This window comes from Podarcis gaigeae (assembly GCF_964106915.1).
Source record: "Podarcis gaigeae genome assembly, chromosome: 15".
Lineage (NCBI taxonomy): Eukaryota > Metazoa > Chordata > Lepidosauria > Squamata > Lacertidae > Podarcis > Podarcis gaigeae.
In genome coordinates, this window is record NC_139692.1 from 38,470,659 (window position 1) to 38,487,289 (window position 16,631).

Consider the following 16,631-nt stretch of genomic DNA (forward strand, 5'->3'; position numbering starts at 1 on the left):
GCTCATTTATCGACGCTGTGTTTTAATAACAAACAAACAAAAAGCGAGAAACTCCACTCCAGCCCCACCCCTAGTCTCTCTCCACCTCCCCCCCACCCCACACATACAAAAAAATTGGTTCTGCAATTTCCTCGTGGCATTATGGGATGAAATAAGATGTAGACAGAGAACAGCGAGAGGAGAACGCTACGTCGCTGTGGGCCGAGGCTCTGCGGCAGCCAATGGAGGCGCAGCGTGGCTGAGCTACTGCAAGGGGAGGGGCGCCTATTTCAGTCCAGGGGGGGCCAGGGCAGGCAGCCAGAGGAGGCTCGCGGGGGGAAGAGAGCGGAGGGCGCCGGCGCTGCTGCTGCTGCGCTGAGTAAGCGAGCGACGCTCCAACCACCTTCGCCGACAGCAGCATCGGACGCTTCGCTGGTGCTTTCCCCTTTTTTTCTTTTTGCAAACGGGACAGGAACGCGCATTGGAGCCCGGGCGTCGGGAGGCTATAGAAAGCCTTTGCAGCGTTGCCTTTCGACGTGCCGTGGGGGGAAAGAGCGCGCCCTCATTTATTATTATTATTTTTTAATATATATATATATATATAAATAATCGGAGGCTTTGCCTAACACTGTGAAGGTAAGCGGTTGCAAACGGGTGACTTATTCATTCGTTTTATTTGCTTTTTTCCCCATTGCAGAATTGGATGGGGCGAGTTTGGGGCGGAGGGGTTGATGGGGGGGGGCGCTCAAATAGTTGCGCGAGCAGCGAGGGGTTCTGGTCATTGGAAGTGATGGGGATGCTTGATTTTGGCCGCCCCTCCTTCCTCCCTTCTTATTTTTCATTTTTTTCCTGTTTTAGTCCACGCCCCTTAGGCTCCTGCGCCTAGTGCAATCTCATGCATGCCTACTCAGAAGTAAACCCCCTTGAGTTCAGAAAGCCCCAGTGGGACTTATATATATATATTTTACACAATTATTCAAAGGTAAGGGTGCAGAGGATTGCAACCCAGGCTGCTCCCCCCCCCCCAAATCCACTCTCCCCCCAAAGCGGGCAGAGCTGCTGGGTATTGAGTGTACAATCTACCTTCCTTTGTACCAAACTTGGCAGACGCGGTTTCTGTGGATCTACCTCTTTCTGCTAACTCTGAGCTATACCCTCCCAAATATATATATATATATATATATATATAGTGTGTCTGTGTGTGCAAACTGTCCATCCCCTTGGCTTTCTTGCTCACCTCTGCAGTAGTTGTGTGAGTGTTGATTGGGATGCAGCTGGTATTATAACATTTCATTCTGGAATCAAGTAGCCAGTTCTTTCTTTCTCCCCCCCCCCCCCCAATATATTGATTTTTAAAATCGGATAAATTAAATATTAATACTATGCCCCCCCCCCCAAAAAAAAACCCAAGGTCAAGCCTGAAATCAGACTGGACACTTTTTGGACTGCTGGTGAAAAAATAAGATTCCTAAAGCCTTGCTCGGAAGCCCCTTTGTGACATAGGAGCTGGAAGAAGGATTGTTTAGATCCCCATGGGGGGGGGGAGGGAAACCCCTCTTGCAAAGGACAGGTTCAGGTCTGTGATGGTTGCCTTTAAGGGTGGGACAAACTTAAAAAGCTGCCTTTGCTCTTCCTAGGAGGGTTGCAGCAGAGCCAATGGGATTCTGTTGGTGCTGCCCTTGGCTTCGAGGTCCAGTGACGTCCCTGTCAGGGATGGAGGGAGCCGAGATCATGGGATTGAGCATGGATCCTTCTAGAGTAGGGACTTGGAAGGCTTTAAGAAAAAAAATGGGAGGGGGAAAAACATTGCCGAGGCCTTTTTCTAGCTGGGGAGGCTGTTGCCACCTTTGGAACCTGCAGGTGGAGCTGAACTTGGGCACGATCCAAGGAAAATTGTATGTGTGGTGTGGCCTCTGGGGCTTACTCTACAAGCCACCCTCTCCTTGCTTCTCACCCCCCCCCCAAAAAAAGAGATAGAGGCTGTATTAAAGGGAAACTCCCCATTGCAGCAGCCTCATAGTAAGGGAGGATGCTCGCCGGAGGAAAGAGAATCGCCGCCTCCCAAGTGCCGTTTTATTTACTATTGTGTTTTTACACCCCACTTTTTCTGCCAAGGACCTCGGAGTGGCACCCGCCGCTCTCTTGCTTCCTTCGCCCTCCCGCCAACCCCGCCAGGCTGCTCAGACTGGCACTATCCCTGCAAGAGTAAAAGGGACTGGGTTTTAAATGGCTGATGTTGTAAACAAGCCTTTTGTGGCATTTGTGTTTGGCTGGGCAGGTGATAACGGCACATACACCTTCCCCACCCCCATGCATGCGTGAACATGAGTCAGGACATTGGTCCAGCATTGTTGACGCCGCCTGGCAGTGGATCTCTAGGGATCCAGGCAGAGATCCTTTCCTGGCCCAGCCCAGAGATGCTGGGGATCAAACCTGCATGCTCTGTTTTTGAGCTGCATCCCTTCTGAAACCCAGGCTTGTGGTCCTCCAATTACTGTCCTCCTTGTGACTTGGCTGATGGGGGATAAGAGCAAAACTCCCATCACTGAGACATGAGGATGGTGTATATTGCAAGGATTCTGGGGGACGCGCCCTGGGATAATGTGCCTGCCCACTATGAGCATAGCCAGGATTTTTGTTGGGGGGCGGGCAGGACATTTGTTGGGGGGGCAGAACTGACGTGATTGGTCAGTTAAGTATTTTGATTGCTTTGCTTCATCCGGGGGTGGCAGTTGCCCCCCTGGCTACGCCCATGCTGCCCACCCCATTGCATTCTCCTCCAAAGTTTCCCTGTCATTGCAGGGGGGGCGGTCCTGGCCAAGGAGAAGACAGCTTCCTTTATGATAGGGCTTTTGAATAAATCCCAGAGTCCCTTCTCTCCCCTCCCAGCCCATGCCACACAAATTATTGAATTGTCCTCACTGTTCTAGAAGTGATGTCCATAGTAAGGGCAGGGGGCAGATGGTGCACAGGGACTCCCTTTGTCCTGAGTCGGTCTGTCTAGCTCAGGCACCAACAAACTTGGCCCCCCAGATGTTTTGGGACTACAACTCCCATCATCCCTAGCTAACCGCACCAGTGGTCAGGGATGATGGGAATTGTAGTCCCAAAGCATCTGGAGGGCCGACTTTGGGGGTGCGTGGTCTAGCTCACTGCTGCCTGCACTGACTGGCCAATGTCTCTCCCAGCTCTACCTTAGCATTGAACATGGGACCTTCTGCATGCACGGCAGGTGCACTAACCACTGAGCCACAGCCCTTTCCCACGGTGCTGTTGCAAGGGGCCTGCATGCATGTATCCAATGTAAGATCCTTTGGGGGTTCTATCCCTGCACCCCCATATTCATGCTGTAAATATTTTACGGAGAGACTGGCTTACCCTATTAGAAGAAACTACGTAAATGCCTTCCCTGGTTTTTGTGTGGTTGTTTTTTTAAGTTCATCTTAGCCAAGACGGGTACTGATAAGTTGGTGTTGAATTCAAGTGGAACTAATACACTGCTGGAAGACTGGTGACCCTAGGACATGTCTGGCTGGCGGGACGGTTTGGCCCTTCAACCTGTTCTGGCAACATCCCTGGCTCTGCAGCAAGTGTTCCCCTGAGGACGGTGCTTTGAATTTCTTACAGGCCGGACTTTTAGAGGAGAGGGTATAGCGGCAGCATTGCCATGTGCAGGTCCCAAGTGCAGTAGTAGGCTATATGGACTGCGTTGTTTGATTCAGTATATAACGCAGCTTCCTCAATGGAAGAAAATAAAAACGAATTAACTTGCTGGGGGGAAGTGTGCACTTTGGGACCCCAGTGGAGGGGGGGCTAATCTCTTTGCTTCCCTCAGTGCCCCTCGATCTTTCAAAATCGGGTTGGTTTTCATTTGGGCTTCTGTTTCCAAGAGCATGGTGGGACACCATCGCCCTCGCCTTGGATGCTGTTCCTAAACTTCCAGGGTGCTTTCCGCTCCTCCTGCAGGGAAGGCCTCTCTTTACCTCACCTGTGAAATGGGAGCAAGTGGAAGCCGAAGAATGTGGCTGCTGGGTTCAATCAATTCTCTGCATCGGTGCCAAGAGGCCTTGCAGGCTAGCAATGACAGGCTGGCTCTTCTTCTGTCTAGGACAGGTGAGGGGAACCTGTGGCCCCGCAGATGTTGCTGACATGCTTCACCCCATCAGCCAGGCTTGCGGGGGCTGATGGGAGTTGTAGTTCATCAACATCTGGAGGGCCACTGGTTCCTTGCGGCTGGTTTAGGACTGTAGCAAACCCCATATCCTTTCAAAGTTTTTTTGTGTGTGTGTGTGCAAAGTGGGAGTCTTCATCTTGTTACAGTTCCAGTAAATGTAGCAGCTCCTTCATGGTAAATGCAATAATGTTGTTTTTTAGGCAGAGAGGGATGCACAGGGTAGTCTTCAAACTGGTGGGCAGGGGGGATAACAAAGGTTTGGATATTGTAACCTTGGCCATGGCTATTATGTAACAGGTTCCGGGTTCCTTCCTCGCTCTTGGATAGCGATATTTTAACGGCTGCAACAAAGCTATTCCTTCTGTCCCTTTTGAGGTCCTGCCAAGAGACGGGAATCACTCTCAGCATGCAGTCTCAGTGCTTCCAGACGGAAAAACTCTTCCTCCTCTTCTTCTTTTTTTAAAGTAATTGTTCATTTGTGGCAGTTATACCCCAGACTTAATGCGCAAAAAAAGAAAAAGGCTTTATGGAGCAGCTTGCAGAAATCTGTATTAAGACAGCCCCTGCCCTCAGGCTTACAACACAAAAGTCATAACACACGAGGGAAAAGAATGGGGAGGGAGGAGGGGAAAGCAAGCTCAAGCACATGTTTTTAGTACTGTAGTGGTTGGCCTATAAGGAAGCTGGCTTGCTTGCCTTAGTTGCCAGTGGGTGCTGCAGCGTGTAAAAAGCTGGATAAGCTGCTGACAATATAGTTGAAAATTTTCCCAGTAGCTCTTTCATAGAAGGACTGTGTATGTGTGCAGGGGTGGGGTCAGTTAATCAGCTTGCTGTTCACACCCTTTGTTTCTTGAGTATCACCTTGCCTGGCTGATTGCCCCAGCCACATCTCTGCTACGAATGCAGGGAGCTGCTTTATACCAGATTAAGACTGCTTGTCCATCGACCTCAGTGTTGTCTGCTCTGGCTGGCAGCAGCTACCTGATCCTCCGCCTAATGGGAGATGTCGTGGCCCAGGTGCACACCCAGCTCTGGGTGCTCTTCTGCTGAGCTGGGCCCCCCTTCCCAAATCTTTGAATTGATAGTTACGGCTATTTCGAGAGCAAAGGGTGGGGAATTTTTTTGCCCTTCTTCCAGAGGCCACATGGCAGTGGTGGGCGGGGCTGGAGGAAAAGTGGGTGGGGCCAAGCATATAAATGTTGACTTTGTAGTTTGTACATCAGGGCTGGTTTCTACACACGTGCGCGCACACCTGTTCTCCATTCATGCAAGCAAGAGGAAGCATCAGAGTTCCAGGGCACATTCCAACCTGCTGTTCCTCACTCCTGTTCAAGAGATTCCTGCAAACTGTGGTTCTGGGAAGGCTCAGGACTTCTTGTTAACACCACCCTGCCTTCCACTTTGCAACCATTCTGGCATTTCTCCTTAACACTGCAGGGGGCTGGGGAACGCTTAGGATTCTGGGTGGATAAGGTTTGGTATTTGCAAAGTCAGTTTAACTCCTCCTGCAGGCAGGGGAATCTGGATTGGTGTCCTCTGAGTAAACTCTGGCTCGCTCATTGCTTGCTAAATGGCCGTGGATTAGAGAATCCCAGGAACTGTCATTCTGCATGGTTGCTGGGGGATCTCCTGATTGTGATGAGCTTTCGCCAGAGTGAAAGCTCTTCCAGAAACCTGCTTTTGAAGAGCAGCAGAAAGACCCGCTAGTCAGTGTCGCAGTGACCAATGGGAAGCCCGTAAGCAGGGTCCCCCCTCCCCCATGGATCCCCCTACACCTGGTATTCTCACCTGGTGTTCTGCCTCTGACAGTAGAGCTAGAATTTACCTATGGCTACCAGCCAAAACGGCTATCTATTTGCTTATGCTAAGTGGAACTAGTTGCCTGTGACCAAGGCACAGAGGCTGTTGAAACTTGCACATGTTGTGTGGCACAAATTAACAGGCTGTGGATTGGCAGGCGGGCAGCGTGTCAGTCGTGTGGACTAGTAACTTAGGTTTAAAAGTCTGGCTTAACTGTCACGGCTTCTACTCTCTGTCATGGGAATTAACTGTTGGGCGGTTTCTAATGTTCCTAAAAGATGTCAGTTGGGAAGGGGTAGGAGTGAAGTGATTGAGCAGCCTTTATAAAACAACCACAACCACAGCCCTGGTTATTATATTGGTCATGTGTACATGCCCATAGAGACAGACCTCACTTCTTCCTTGCAGCGTTTGCATCTGTGGCTCAACCCTTTCGTGGCTCTGCATTGTTTGTGGTTAAGGCAGCTGAGTAGAGAGACTCTCCACCCACCCCAGTGAAAGTCTGTGGGTGATTGGCTATGTAAACTGCCATTTATGAAGCTCATGTATGGCTAAGTTATTTCAGTGGGTGGTGGCTGCATGCATTAGTGTGGGCATTGAAAGCTTTGAGAACTGCAGCTCTTGGGATCTGTTGGTGGAGGCTTGCAAGAAAATGCTGACCTTCAGCCTTTGAATGTTGGCTAGGGAGGGTTAAGGGTCCTGTTTATTCTGTGCCAGTGTGGGGTGTGGTCTGCAATGGGTGGGGAACCTTTTGGCTCCCTGGGCCAGATTCTTTTGGGATCGGCCTTGCTGGCCAAGTTTGACAGGCGGGCAGAGTTGCCAGCCTGCCAATTACCTGGCGTCAGATGCAAAGTTCTTTGAAGCTGGGGTTTCAAAGCACCTTGCAAGGAGCTGCTAGAACCAGAGGTCCCTTCATTTTAGCAGGGGGTTCCATGCAAACTCCTTGAATCGGGAAGACGTTTGCATGGAATCCTGAAGAACTGAGCAGGATTTAACTCCCCGGGCATCTGCTGGTGAGCAGGAAGTTAAATCCCGTTTGCTTTGTCTGCCCATGCCTGTTCCCTGCTGAGTGTGCAGCCAATGCAGGATTTAACTCATGAGATGGGTGGGCAGTTGTGGCCTTGAGGAGCTTACAAATCTAGCATTGCCCATAAGAGATGGAAATGGAGGTGAGAGCCAAAAATGGAAAAGTCTATATTCATTTCAGTTACATGTACTTATAGCTCAGTGATAGTGGAGTAATGGAGGAGGGGGGTTTTGATATGAGAGAGAGATATATGAAGGGAAGAGATGGCATTATTCTGATTTGTTGTCCTCAGAACAGTACCAAGCACAGTTCAAGGTGCTCCATATGCACACAGCCTTATAGGCCTTCGGATCACGATGCCTTAAAAACTGTCTCACCCTTTGTATACTCAGCTGATCACTGTGCTCTGCAGGAGAGAGTGTCTCTTGCAGAGACCGTTTGAACAGAAGGTCTGTTCTGCACAGAGCAGGAATTGGACCTTTAGGATGTATTCCGCTACCCTTTGGGATTCCATCTTGTTGTGTATCAGACGGGCGCCATCTCTTTTGTTATCTTTGGTGCCTGCTGGTCCCTCTTCCTCTTTCAAAGAGCCTTCCAAGTGGAGATTTTTGTCCCAGGTACATGTTTTGGATATTTAAATGGTTTCACACATGCGGTTTTAACTGTATGCTGGTAGGTAAGAAAGGGGTTGAATCTGCTTGCTTGAGGGAGGCCAGGATGGGGAATCTGAGGCCCTCTCAATAATCCCCAACCAGTATGGCCAGAATTGGTCAGGGAGGGTGGGAACTGGCAACGTATGGTAGTCCCACCCGCAGAGGTTAGATCCTTCACCAGGTTCCCCAAACTCGCACCCTCAAGGAGGTATATGTGGTTCTCCCCCTCCCCATTTTATCCTTTCAATGACCTTGGAGGTAGTTTAGGCTGATGGCCCAACGTCACCCAGTGACTTGCTTGACTGGGTGAGGATTGAATGTCCTGGTCTCCCAGGTTCTGTTTGAACATTCTATAACCACTGCACCATACTGCCTGTCATCCCTGGCTATCTGCCATCCTGGCTGGTGGGAGTTGGGGAGTCCCAGTGACATCTAGAGGACATCAGGTTGGGGAACTCTTTCTATTTTTATAAAAGAGGCCCAGTGTAGCAGTACAAATCTGCATTAAAACGTCAAGGATTTCAGCCGTGGTGTCCGGTTCAAAGAAGATGCAGAACAGAGGCTTGCTGAACTGTTGCATCTGAGGCTGCCAGTGGACTGTTGTCTTCTGGTTTTCCTTTTCCCCCTACCCGGTAAAGCCAGGTCTTGATTGCACTAAAGTCCCGTCAGCACTATACATTTAAAGCAGTATCATACCACTTTAAACAGTTGCAGCTTCCCCCAAAGAATCCTGGGAACTGTTACTTGGTTCAGGGTCCTGGGAGTTGTGAAGAGTCTCCCTCACAGAGTTGCAGTTCCCAGTCATTCTTCCCAAGGGATTCTGGGAATTCTAGCTCTGGGAATAGGAATTTTTTTTGGGGAAGCCACAACTGTTTAAGGTGGTAGGGTACTGTTTTAAATGTACAGTCCCATTGGGACCTAGCTCTCTAGAAGGGTCTGATAAAAGGGAACAGCTTATTCACCCCCTCCGGGCATATTTTGGACATGTTAGCCCTTCCTTGCCACCTGAAACAGCTTTACAACTTGACGTCTGCTGACCGGGTGCACTGGGCCCGATTCTGAGGCCCTATCCAAAAGCATCTTAGGCCCATAGGAAGCAGCCTTAATAGTGAGTCATAGCATTGGTCCTGTCTTGTTCACTATTGTCTAAAAACCAGGCACCCCCAACCTCTGCCCTCCAGATGTTTTGGGACTACAATTCCCATCATCCCTGACCACTGGTTCTGTTAGCTAGGGATGATGGGAGTTGTAGTCCCAAAACATATGGAGGGGGATGCCTGATCTAAACTGACTGGCAGCGACTCTCCAGGGTTTGGGGCAGGAAATCTTTCCAAGTCCCACCTGGAGAGGCCAGGGATTGGACCTGAGACCTCCTGCATGAAAACCAGATGCTCTACCAATGAGCTGAGGCCCCTTTCTCTTCGCCTGAAATCTTGCTGGTCTGGCAATTACAGAGCATGTGGGTTCAGCATAAGGTGGTACAGGTCTGACTCCGTTGTTGTAGGTTTGCTGGCTAGGTAGAAATAGTGGTTTTGCAAGCAACAGCCTGACTTAATCAGATCAGGAGTTAAGGTACCTGCAGCCCTCTAGATATTGCTGGACTACAACTCTGGTCATCCCTGACCACTGGCCATGCTAGTTGGGGCTGATGGGAGTTGTAGTCTTAGCAACACCAGGTACCCTATCCTTGCTATAGTGTGAACAATACAGTTGTATCTTGGGTTAAGTACTTAATTCATTCCGGAGGTCCGTTCTTAACCTGAAACTGTTCTTAACCTGAAGCACCACTTTAGCTAATGTGGCCTCCTGCTGCTGCTGGAGCCCCATTTCTGTTCTCATCCTGAAGCAAAGTTCTTAACCTGAAGCACTATTTCTGGGTTAGCGGAGTGTGTAACCTGAAGCGTATGAACCTGAAGCGTATGTAACCCGAGGTACCACTGCAGACGATTTCTCCAAGAACTCTAGCATCTACTAATGGCAGTGGAAGTGAGAGCAGTGGAGGTGTGTTTGCAGTGTTCAGTCCTTGCGTTGAGAGTGCATTTGTGTGGAAGCCCAGTGCTGATAGACCAGGCCTGCACAAAATGCGACACACCAAACTGCCCCTTTCCCCAGTCACAAAGGGAGGGCCACTTGCTTAAAAACACACATTTTCTCAATCAGGTTGGACTGAAACAGATGGAGAGAGGGTCGCTGGCATGCCAGAATAAATGGCTGCCGATCAAGCAAACAAGCAAGCCATCCCACTGCTTTTACAGTGCAAGGTGTGCTTTTCTTGTGAACTAGCCCCATGCGTGAACCTGTTTTGAAAGCTGATTGAGAAGCAGCCGTGGCGGCTCATCCGTTGGATTGGATGCAGCATAGGTTCAGTCTGCCCCTCAACCCAGCCCTGCCTCCTTGCAAGCCGCCATTCCAAGGGGTGGCGCCGTGGCAGATCCCGTGGTGATCTGCAGCGTGACTTGACCTTCCTCTCTGGCTTCCTCCTGGCAGGTCCATCATGTCTGACAGAAAGGCAGTGATCAAGAATGCGGACATGTCCGAGGACATGCAGCAAGATGCTGTCGATTGCGCCACTCAGGCCATGGAGAAGTACAACATAGAAAAGGACATAGCGGCATACATCAAAAAGGTATTGTGGCACTCACACTTGGGAGAGAGGAAAAAGAGCCTTGATTTAAGGTTTAAGGTGCTGGTTTTAACCTTTAAAGCCCTATACGGCCTAGGACCCTTGTACCTACGGGACTGCCTCTCCTGGTATGTCCCACAGAGGAACTTACAGTCTTCAAACAAAACCACCTTGGAGGTCCCGGGCCACAGAGAGGTTAGACTGGCCTCAACCAGAGCCAGGGATTTTTCGGCTGTGGCTCCAATCTGGTGGAACGCTCTGCCACAAGAGACTAGGGCCCTGCGGGACTTGACATCTTTCCGCAGGGACTGCAAGACAGAGCTGTTCCACCAGGCCTTTGGCCAGGGCACAGCCTGACTCCCTCCTTTGGCAATCTTCACAGAACTCTAGCCCAGTGGTTGCCATCAATTTGATTTGAATTTATTTTATAATGAAATGATTTTAGAATGTTGTATTATTTTATTGTCGTTAGCCGCTCTGAGCCTGGCTTCGGCTGGGGAGGGCGGGATATAAATAAAAATTTATTATTATTATTATTATTATTATTATTATTATTATTTATTATTTATTGATTGATTGGGTCATCTCAGGGTTTCATCAGTTGCATTCTGCCATGGCAAGACAGAATCTCCAAGGAAGTGACTGGGGCATGTGGTCACCAGCCCCCCATTCCTGTTCTTCTTAGTCCAACCCCTTTCTTGGCAGCTGGAAAGTTCTGAACCAGTGCAATGTAGGTTCGGATCCCCACTTGGTCTTGAAGCTTACTGTGCCAGTTACTGCCTCTCTCAACCGAACCTATGTCAGTTGGCTGTTGTGGGGATTAAATGAGGAGGGGGAGAAACATCTGCCACCTTGAGCTCTTTGGAGCGAAGGTAGGATGCAAATGCAGTAGAATAATAAATACAGTGGTACCTCGGTTTACGAACTTAACCCGTTCTGGAAGTCCGTTCTTAAACCGAAACCTTTCTTAAACCGAGGCACACTTTCCCTAATGAAGCCTCCTGCCACCAGTGCCCTTCCACCGTTCGACTTCCGTTCTTAGACCGAGGTAAAGTTCGCAAACCAGGACACCACTTTCGGTTTTGCGGAGTCCGTAAACCAAATAGGGGCTGTTCTTAAACCAGGGTGCTGCTGTAAAAATGAATCATGCTATTTTTTAATTTATACCCCGCCCATCTGGCTGGGTTGCCTCAGCCACTCTGGGCGGCTTCCAACACATATAAAAATAATAAAACATCAAACATTAAAAGTAACAATCTGATCCAGTAAGATTAAGATAAAACATATTGTGTACTTACAGAGCTTATTGTGTTACCAACTTTTACCCTGCGTGTTTTAGAAGGAATTGAATTGATAAAGCACGACTGTCGGCTGCTATCCTTGATGGATTTGTATAATCCCATTTTCATTTGCTTCCAAATTATTTATTATTACAATTAATTAAATTTGTAGGCTGCCTTTTACCTGTAGATCTCAGGGTGGTTCACAATATAAAAAAACACAAAATACATAATAAAAATAAGAACGGAAACAAACCAGTAACGTCCCCCCTCCCCTTATTTCTTGGCTACCTCCCTGCTGGGAAACAGTGTTCAAAGCATCTTAGAATCATAGAATTGTAGAGTTTGAAGGGACCTCAAGGGTCATCTGATTCAACCCCCTGCAATGCAGGAAACTTTTGCCCAACGTGGGGCTCAAACTCATGACCCGGAGATTAAGAGCTTGCAAGAACTCTTTAAAATAAAGCTCTTGACTGGGTACATGTGCTAATGGACTTCATGGGGCAGGCTTGGCTCTCTGCCTGTCACAGAACAGCCAGACAAGGGTGTGGCAAAAGTCAAGGCTGCCTTTTTATTTCAGCGTACAGTATTAATATTTATATACGGCTTAATATGCAGAATCAGTCAGCAATTCACATAAAGCACCAGTAAGTTCATCTCCCCGCCCTACCACAAGCCAGAAATACACAGAAACCAATGGAAACAAAATCCATGAAAAAGAAAATACAGTAAAATGGTAAATAATAAAACGACACTGCAATGTCTCCCGTGAGCAGGGGGAAACCCGCCTTTAAAAATAGGCATTCAGGAGGCCTGTGACACTTTACACTGCTTCTGCCTTGATAAAAATGTTCTGTTCTAGATAGTATCTCTCCACTGTCAGAGGAAGGAGGCCTCTGAATGCCAGTTTTTGGGAATCAGTTATTTTGGAAGAGTTACTGCTACTCTGCACTCAATATTCCTGCATCGCAGGGAGTTGATGACCCTTGCGGTCCCTTCTAACTCTACAATTCTATGAAATTAATTATAACCGAAAGGCTTTGTTCTTCGCATTTATATCCCACCTATTTCTCCAAGGAACTCAAGGTGGCGTACGTGGTTTTCACCTTCCTCGTATAATCCCCACAACAGCCCTGTGAGGCAGTTTAGGCTGAGAGTTGGTGACTGGCCCAAGGTCACCCACTGAGCTTCATGGCTGAGTGGGGATTTGAACCCTGCTCTCCAAGGTCCTGCCTCCATGGCTTTCGGCCCTGATTGGAAGCGACCTTATACTGACCCATTGGTCCATCTAACTCAGTATTGTCTTCGCTGACTGGCAGTGGGATTTTGTACAGGGAATCTACCCCAACCCTACCCGGGGATTGAACCTGGGCCCTTCTGTGGCTGGTGCTATATCTTTAGAAGATACTGACTGACAAAGCCACGCACTGCTTGGGGATGAGTTGCCTAACTCTGTTCTGCGCAACACTGCAAAGCATTATGGGAGGCACCTCTTCAGTGTAGCTGTTAGGCCTATCAATATGTCTCAAGCTGGCCTCTGGGTGGGTTGGACTCCAGGATTGTATTGATCCACTTCAGAAACTACCATCTTCTCCCTGCCCCCAAGCTGAAGGAAACAATGCAGGGGTTGCCTAGGAGCAGGATTGTGTGAGGATGGGCCTAGTGCCAGTGCTTGACCAAGACAGGCTCTGACTGAGGGCCTCTGGACTCCGAAACACACTTCCCAATTCCTGTATTGTAATCTCCTTGGGGCACAGATCTGCCTCCTTTTGATGCTGTTGCATTTCAATAACTTCCTCTCTCTCCCCCCTTCTCTCTCTGTCTCCCCCTCCCCATTCAGGAATTTGACAAGAAATACAACCCCACTTGGCATTGCATCGTGGGCAGGAATTTCGGCAGCTACGTAACGCACGAGACGAAGCATTTCATTTATTTCTATTTGGGCCAGGTTGCAATTCTCCTCTTCAAGTCGGGCTAGGAGGCAGGCAGACGGCAGTGGAGGGGGGGGGACGCGATGACGGCGGGCGAGGAACATGGACTGTAGTGCACTGAAGGCGGGGGCCCAGGAACCCTTCAACCATGGTTGCGCCGCTGCATGGACTGTAAACTATATTTAATGTGTATATGTTGCAGTAAAAACACCACCTAAAATTCTGTTCGTTTTGTTTTTGTTTTTGGTTGCCTGGGAGAAGTAAGGCAGCAGCATCTTTTTCATGTTCCTTGTTTTCGGTTTCTGCTCTTTTTCTTTTTCTTTTTAATTTTCTTTTGCACTAGGAGAACTGTAAAAAAAATAAAATTAAAAATGCTTCAACAAATGGCCTTTAAGCGGGAAGGAGAAATGAAATAAAAAGATAATCTCTAAAATTCCATTAAAGAAATCCTTTGGTTTTTAAATTCCTTTTGAAAGGTTCAGAAGCTGGCTGTAAGCAGACCCCCAAAAATGGCAATTAAGGGTCAGAATCTGGCTTGAAATGACGTACTCAATGTTTTGTTTCTTTTAAAAAAAAATCCAGCCAGCTTTTCTGTCCCCAAAGAGTGCATTGTTCTCCTTGTTAAGTTGCCTTGGCTGTAAAAGGGGAAAAAAGGTGGTCTTCTTTGTTTCTTCTTGATCCAAAACCATCTCTCAAACATGCCTAATATTTGACAGTAAAAATGGGTGGCAGCTGGTATTTAGCTGTAAAATGGAATTTTAAGTGCCGTATTTCCGAAGTGGGTTATCTTGGTCCGAAATACATTATTGCACCCCCACCCCCAGAAAGCCATTTTGAAGGGAGCTGCCTCATATTTTTGTGCTGGAGTATTGGCTGGGCACGTGGCCCAGCCGTGTGTCTTCATGATGCAAGAAAACTGTGACCAGGCCTCTCCTCATCCCAGTTTGAGTCAGCCTTGCCTTATTTGCCACCTCGCTTCCAGTCACTTGTTTGTGTGGGAAGATCCTGTTCCAAATCGGTGGCTCCGTGTTGGCTGTGCTTATAGTCTGCCTCTGCTTTTACTTGGAGATACTCAATCTCCACATAACTCCCAACATGGTGGCTGGTGTACAGAAGCCCTTTCCTGATCGTTTTGTGTCTCCCTCACCCCACCTTCTCAACAGTTAGCTGCCTTTTGAGAAGCAGATTGTATGATTTCAGTTCTATAGCAAAGGTGTCCAGTTGCTGCAGGGGCCCTTCTCTGTTTTTCTTTTGCAAGATCATTCCTTGGAAGTGCTTTAGCTGAAACACCTAGTTGCTTTTGCAGTTAAGAAGTCTACAAATTAGGTGGGGAAGGAACCACTCCAACCTCCCCACTCCTCTCCTCAAAAATCACCTAAGGAGTTGGAACTGACTCCAGAGCTTAGATCATAAGGAGATGGGGATTCATCTGTGCTTGTATAACCTGGGATTTGGCGGGAAGGAAAGCATGTCAATAACTTTTTCTCCCTTTTGGCTGTGAAAAAATAAACAAGGGTGACCCAGACTGTCTCTGAAAAACACGTTTGTGGTGTCTGTGCGACAATCCAAAGTATGCCTAAAAGTATCATGCAGAGTTTTGTTAGAATCAGCTTGTTAACACCCCTTTCCTACCAAAAAACACACACCACAGGAGGTGGGTGTAGCTCTTGAATTTGATTATAACTTGTGTCTCCCATCTAAAGATATCAGGGGGCAGAAGAGGAACTGCCTTGTGTTAGAGTGATGTGCTTCAATGGTCATGCTCACACAGAAAATTTGCTCTCCAGAAAAGGAAGTTTCCCACTGTCCCTGCCAGCATGAGTCTTAACTTGGGAATATGTTGATACTTCATGGAGTGAAAAAAAAAAGTTTCCTTCCTAAGTGCAGTTGCTTGAAATTAAACATTTCTTTTTCAAAAACATTAAAACACACCGAGAGAGCAGGAATTGGCACATTTAAGAACAGTGTCCAGTTTGTTTTAATACTTGAGGCTGATGAGAGGCTAGAGTGCAAGGGATTGTGGGATGTGTTTTGTGGGGGAGATAGATATTCAGACATGTAGACTGCAGACACACCAGGCATTTAAAGTGAATCCTTGGAGCTGTAGTTGGGAGTGCTAGGAATTGTAGGGGTAAACTACAGTTCCCAGGATTTGGGGGTGAAAAATATGTTCTTAAGGGACGCGGGTGGTGCTGTGGGTTAAACCACAGAGCCTAGGACTTGCTGATCAGAAGGTTGGTGGTTTGAATCCCTGTGACGGGGTGAGCTCCCGTTGCTCGGCCCCTGCTCCTGCCAACCTAGCAGTTTGAAAGCACATCAAAGTGCAAGTAGATAAATAGGTACCGCTCTGGCGGGAAGGTAAATGGCATTTCCGTGCGTTGCTCTGGTTCGCCAGAAGCGGCTTAGTCATGCTGGCGACATGACCCGGAAGCTGTACACCGGCTCTCTCTGCCAATAAAGTGAGATGAGCGCTGCAACCCCAGAGTCAGCCACAACGACCTAATGGTCAGGGGTCCCTTTACCTTTACCTAAGATATGTTCTTAACTTAGAGTGTGTACATGGTCAACACTGTCTAATTTCTATGCAGAGTGCAACTTGAGTTACTTTTGAGGGGCGGGGTATTATTTATAACTCACTCACACCCCAACTTTCCTCTAAGGAACTCAAGGTGGTATAAATGGCTCTCTCCCTCCCCATTTTATTCTCACAACAACCCTGTGGAGCAGGTAAGGCTGAGGGGGTTGTTGCGAGTGGCCCAAGGTCACCCAGTGAGTTTCACGGCTCGGCAGGGATTTGAGCCCTGGCCTCCAGCACTCTTAACCACTACCCAACACTGTCTCCTGAGGGAGATCTCAGCCTTCGGAAACCCCTGTGTGCTTCTAGAGGAGCACTGTTGTTGACCATTTGCACAAGTTCAGAACCTGTTCCTGAAAGGCAGCAGAGAAGTCATTTAAGGATAAAAGTGCTTTTCTTCTGACTGGGATATCTTGGGGTGAGATGGCTTGGTACTGCACCTGGTGTTAGCAAAACTAGTCCTCATTGTGGCAATAGAAATATTCAGAATAAACTATATTCAACCAAGTTTGTGGCTGGGTTCCCTTCCCCTCCTAAATGCTTCTACAAAAGAAGGCACATCTCAATGGGAAGAGGAGATGCTGTAGAG

The 16,631-nt window shown here is 48.2% G+C and overlaps 1 protein-coding gene across 2 annotated transcripts; it reads left to right on the forward strand.

Moving 5' to 3' along the window:
• The first annotated feature begins 116 nt into the window (after positions 1-116).
• Positions 117-15,006, forward strand: DYNLL2 (dynein light chain LC8-type 2). Of its 2 annotated transcripts, none has more exons than XM_083715354.1 (3): positions 117-615; positions 10,121-10,259; positions 13,377-15,006. In XM_083715354.1, the coding sequence occupies exons 2-3, from the start codon at positions 10,128-10,130 to the stop codon at positions 13,512-13,514; spliced, it is 270 nt and encodes an 89-aa protein (XP_083571480.1). In that variant the 5' UTR covers positions 117-615; positions 10,121-10,127; the 3' UTR covers positions 13,515-15,006. The 2 variants fall into 2 exon arrangements, with proteins under 2 accessions (XP_083571480.1, XP_083571481.1); XM_083715355.1 differs by having other exon boundaries at positions 301-414.
• Positions 15,007-16,631: the final 1,625 nt, after the last annotated feature.